General features: G+C 43.8%; 1 protein-coding gene across 2 annotated transcripts; it reads right to left on the bottom strand.

Moving 5' to 3' along the window:
* Positions 1-1,515: 1,515 nt before the first annotated feature.
* On the bottom strand, positions 1,516-4,787 carry dusp6 (dual specificity phosphatase 6). Of its 2 annotated transcripts, XM_047034420.1 has the most exons (4): positions 4,552-4,787; positions 3,855-4,325; positions 3,212-3,646; positions 1,516-2,178 (listed from the first exon to the last, which is right to left on the bottom strand). In XM_047034420.1, exons 2-4 carry the CDS (start codon positions 4,252-4,254, stop codon positions 1,865-1,867), a joined length of 1,149 nt encoding a protein of 382 aa, XP_046890376.1. In that variant the 5' UTR covers positions 4,255-4,325; positions 4,552-4,787; the 3' UTR covers positions 1,516-1,864. The 2 variants fall into 2 exon arrangements, with proteins under 2 accessions (XP_046890376.1, XP_046890375.1); XM_047034419.1 differs by having other exon boundaries at positions 3,855-4,787.
* Between the last annotated feature and the right edge of the window lie 447 nt (positions 4,788-5,234).

Here is a 5,234-nt window from a genome sequence, read left to right as displayed (position 1 = left end):
CGCCTCCAGGAAGCACCTTGGGGGTTGGAAACCCAAAGGCCCCACCTCCAGGAAGCACCTTAGGGGCTTGGAAACCCAAAGACCCCGCCTCCAGGAAGCACCTTGGGGGTTGGAAACCCAAAGGCCCCGCCTCCAAGAAGCACCTTAGGGGCTTGGAAACCCAAAGGCCTCGCCTCCAGGAAGCACCTTAGGGGGTTGGAAACCCAAAGGCATTCAGGAAAGTACCTGGAAAACCCAGTCTGTCAGTAATTGTGAGTGACTGAGTAACTAAATTAACTGTTCGTTAAAATTTTAACTTTTCAAATAATCTTTCCCCAAGAGAATGTTGTCAACGTAAGGTTGCATGACATGAATAGAAATGTGTTACCTGCTATTTACTTTGGATTGAGGGGCTGGTGGGGTTAAATAAAAAAGCCCATCTATAAATGTCTAATGATAAATCAACCATACTGAATAGTTATTGCTGGATTATCTTGAAAAATGGTCGCTGTAAAACGGCACACACAACACAAACTACATGAAAGGAAGAAGGTTGTAGACAGATTTGTAGACAAAATAGCAATTTATTAATAACTTATCTTTTCTTTACATTCGTAAGAGAGGAGTGTGGATTGGTGGTGGAGGGGGGGGGGCTGGAGATTCACAGATAAGAGCCCCACATTAAACAGGCCTTCTCTCGGAGAGCAGACAAGCCTCTCCAGAATAAACAAATCTTCTCTGGGTAAAAACAACTTGGTTTCATATGATTGTCCCTTAACAAACAAGACATGGTAGGCCGTCTGCTTTGTCGACATAATGCATGTTCCTTGACGCACTGTCAAATGGACCAGTGCTTTCCTAAGAAAGATTCAGGATCAAAAAACTAGCTGGTCGTATAAAAACTTATTTGACTAGAACTCGATTGTGAGCATTGCTCAGGGGAATTTCTTTGAGAGTTAATGTGTAATAATGCATCTATGTACAAAACTAAGGCATTCAGAATCATGTGAGGGTGGATGCAAACAAGGCCTGTCGGCTGAATTCACACAAAGCAAATATGAAATATATTATATATATATACACCCACACACTATATTCACATTTGTAAGATTCTTAAAAAAACAACAACATGATTTTTGGCATAATCAACTTAAAGATACTGATCAAAATCGAGTTTGTTTGCTTACATATAATAATGAAAAAAAGATAACTCTGTACCCACTTGTTGCAAAGGGTATACACTAAGCTCAACTGTTTATATTAAAGATATTTACATGTGTATAAAGTTTCAAACGACTCCACACATGTAAAATTGAGTTCAATATACTGTGCCATATAACCCTGGGGTGTGTCATCCCTGAACAGGCAAGTCTTCACTGAAGACAAGAGATACGCACCCCAAAATAGCCTCACGGGTGCAAGTGCTACCCCCATAAAACATAGAAGTATATATATGTAGATATATATATCTATATATGCATGTATGTATGTATGTATGTATATACATTTCCACTTAAAACAAGCATGGAGCAAGTCTCTTTGGCACACCAGCCTTTTGACGTGGAGTTTAATGCACAATTGTCCATCGATTCACTTACTTGCTGACAAAAACATAGTGGGAAGAAAGCTCAGTTAGCAATATAGGGTTATAGAAAGTGTCTATGCTTTCACTTTGTCATGTCTCTCTTCCCTCGTCCTCTGGTTCTGTCCTGGTGTTGCAGGAGCAGCACGGAGCTCTGGGCAGACCACATGGACCTTCAGCAGCCACACTTGGCAGCCGTCACCTCAAGCCAACTGTGTCAACAATGTCACAATCCCTGTCGCAACAGGTGGCAAAAAAAGAGGAACTTTGCAGTGCCGGTAGGGGGATGGCCTTGGCGCGTTCTCACGTGGACTCCAGAGGGTCCAGCTGGAAGACGTTGTGATTGGTTGGGGTGGTGAAGTACAGGGGTTGGGACGGGGTGGCCACCCGGTTGTCGCAGGGGCTCTTGAGTCCCAGGGTGCGCTCGAAGTCTAGGAGCTGGCCCATGAAGTTAAAATTGGGCGAGATATTGGACTTCTTCATTTTGACAATGTCATAGGCATCGTTCATGGAGAGGTTCAGCTTCTGCATGAGGTAGGCCACTGTGACGGTGACGGAGCGACTGATGCCTGCCAGGCAGTGGACCAGGATGCCACATTTCTGTCCACGTGCCTCGTCTGCAATAAGAAGAAAACACAAGAGGACAATTATAACCTTTTGTTTAAGATTCACACAACACGCTGCATTATCTAAAGAAAAAACGCACTAGCTCTTGCCTCCTAGCTCGTACATCCTAAAAATGCTCATGCTCAGTTAACTATACAGATGATCAAAGGTGCAAGAGAGCCATGACTGATACATATGAATGTCAACACTGAAAGTAAGCTTCCATGGGGAAAATAGTCACAATGGAGTGCAGTAGTCAACAATGGACTCAGTCCAGGGGTGCACGGTGGAAGTTATTATCTCGAGACTACCGCCCAGTTGTGTCAATCAACAAACGAGGTAGCGGTGCTTGCACGAAAACAGAGCCGACATTCTTTCCCTTGGCCTTGAGTACCCGACTTGGGGGAAACCGACTATTACGCTCTATTAAACCATTCTTCCGCACGCCCGAGTTACTTCACAATGCTGCCATTTGGGCGTGTAAACGTAGGAGTCAAAAGGGGACCTTGTCGAGGCAGAACAGGATGTCAACAGGCCCTTTAAATGGCTCTCTTTGTGAAGGGGGGGTGGGTGCATTGTCCTAGATTACTTTCAATGCTGCTTCCTTCCTGTTGCGCTCAAATTACTGCCCTCCCCCGCTTTCTCTTATTTCAACATGAGCCTTTGTATTACAAGTACACAAGCCTTCAGTGACTAAAGTCTGAATGTCTCCCATTGAAGTCAAATAATTGAATTTGGCATCGCATTTTGATAGGAATTGTATTTCTCGTTTAGCACATTGTCCTTAATCTGCATTGTGTGCACCTCTCGATTGACGGATAAGGTAGTTCCCAGGTACACCACACATAATCCCATTAATACAATAAGACCGGAAGACTTGGTGATAAGAGGATATCTTTCTATGGTTCCATGGTAATCAAACTTACATAATGGAATTACTCTAAGCCTATATTATGTCCTCTGAATGTCCAATGCATCCGATGCATTTCGCAAATTGAATTTTACACAAAGATGTGTCGAGGTAAATAGAGGGTTTTTGCTTACCTATGAAGTTGATGGCCTCTGGGAAGAACTGGGAAAGGTTCTGGCTCCAGTGGTCTGAGATGGGGATCTGCTTGTACTTGAATTCCCCTGCATTCTCGAACAAGTTGGGGAGGTTGGGGGTCACATTCAAGATGTACTTGATGCCGTACTGCTCCAGAATGTCCAAGTTTGTCGAGTCCTTGGCACAGCCTAGATATAGGTGCGGGAGGATTTCAACAGGAAACGAGGGTTGGGGGTTGGAGAGAGGGCTGCCGTCCGAGTCAGTTGCGCTGCTTGGGTCTCGGTCGATATCGGACTCGATGTCTGAGGAGTCGGAGCTTATCCGCAGGCCCCCGAGACCTAGCACCTGGGCAGTGGGAGAACTGCTGTGGGAGCTGCCGTCCAGATTGGTCTCACACAAGGCAGGAAACTCAGTTTGGAATTTGCTGAAACCACCTGTAAAAATATATATACACATTATTAGCATTCCAATTAATCAAACGTGGCCATGAATTGACAAATATAAATATGTTAAAACTCTAGTCTACTATTCTGCTCTGATATTCTGACACTATAAACACTGACAATATGCTACAAGTAAACCACGACTGCATAATCATCTGCCTAACAATCTGTGAAATTATGAATTAAAAACAATATTCACCTTCAAGATAATATGCCTTGTATCCCTCGTCTTTCATTCTCCTCAGCAGTAAACCCAGAACCGAACCCCCGTCGACGTTTTCGTTCCATTCCCTGCTGTATTCGTCGTACAGAACAATGGTATCAGTCTTGCATCTCCGTGCAAATTTCTCTCGGTCCTCGCCGTTTGAAAGAAGAGATTTCATGGGGAGATTGCCCTTCTTCAGTCTACGGAGCATGAGACTCGGTATCGCCACATTTATCGCAGTCTCGACGTGCAAGGAGTCGTAAAGCTCTTGCGCTCGGCAGTCCATGACCAAGAGGCAGTCTTTGCGCGTCTCCAGTTGGTCCCGGAGCCACTCCACGGTCATGCTGATCGCCATTACCGAATCGAACTGCACGGGCTTGAGCTTGTCAAGCATTTAGCAAAAAAAGCTGGACACTTGGCTACAGGAAAAGTGTTAACTCGGTCCGCGTCGACTTCAGCAGGAGGCTGTGAACGACACAATGATTACTGTATCATTGAGAAAAATATATTGCGCAAATGTTCAAAACATATATTCTCAAATAATTTCTCAAGGAATATCAGGTAGATGTTCCTGCGTCCTAATCGGTTCGACCAAAAATATATGATTAAGATTTCCTACTGCAAATTTCCAACACAAGCTCTCATTCATGCAACTGCGTGAATAATGGTCATGTATTTATCAATGACTCACGCGGGCCAGCGAATAGGCAATGGACTGACGTTGTCTTCTTGTTATATAACTCCCGCTTTTGCAGAGAAAATATTCAGTAGAATTGCTTGTTCAACAATCAAAAACATCCACCAGTTGGCTGCAATTGCAAATCAGTGGTATTCCTTTTGATTCGTTTGTTGAATTGCCGTCCTTTCCCTATGTTGCTGTTGTGAAAATGCGTCTTTTCTTGTTTATCTAGTCGAACCGCTCTCGGCAGCGCCAAGCTAGTGAATGGTTACAAACGCGGGGAGTTTCAATGGATACGTTATGTCATCCAGCCAATCAGAGTTCGTAGAGCAGTCGTCGCCTTGGAAACCGGACCGGATGGAACAGACTGTGTTGATGAATTGTTAATAAGTTTGTCATTCACAAAAACGGAAAGGAATTTCCGCTCCGGATCAAGTGAGTGCAAACAAACAGAAGCTGCTCTGCAGGGGAAGGAAGGAGACGGGCATTACTTCGAGTGAGAAGATCCTTACCTTGTACCTTGTTTCGTAATGGTTGAGCTATGTTAAGCACCTCATTTGTGTATGTTTAGAAATGAGCAGAGCTCAGAGGTATTCTTTATTATTTAATGTAAATGTTTCTTTTGAATAGGCTGTAAATTACAAAGTCATCAAGAATTAATAATGCATATGAATGCATGTTAGTTCTAAATAGTT

This window comes from Hypomesus transpacificus, chromosome 14 (assembly GCF_021917145.1).
Source record: "Hypomesus transpacificus isolate Combined female chromosome 14, fHypTra1, whole genome shotgun sequence".
Lineage (NCBI taxonomy): Eukaryota > Metazoa > Chordata > Actinopteri > Osmeriformes > Osmeridae > Hypomesus > Hypomesus transpacificus.
The sequence above is the reverse complement of the archived record's forward strand: the minus strand, read 5'-3'. Positions and strand labels throughout refer to the sequence as shown.

Bases quoted from the DNA above. Each gene is read 5' to 3' on its own strand.
- dusp6 (XM_047034419.1), bottom strand. From the start codon at position 4,254: ATGCTTGACAAGCTCAAGCCCGTGCAGTTCGATTCGGTAATGGCGATC. The intron at 3,647-3,854 runs GTGAATATTGTT...ATATTTTTACAG, and splicing joins CAAGGCATATTATCTTGAAG to GTGGTTTCAGCAAATTCCAA. The intron at 2,179-3,211 runs GTAAGCAAAAAC...TTCTTATTGCAG, and splicing joins AGAGGCCATCAACTTCATAG to ACGAGGCACGTGGACAGAAA.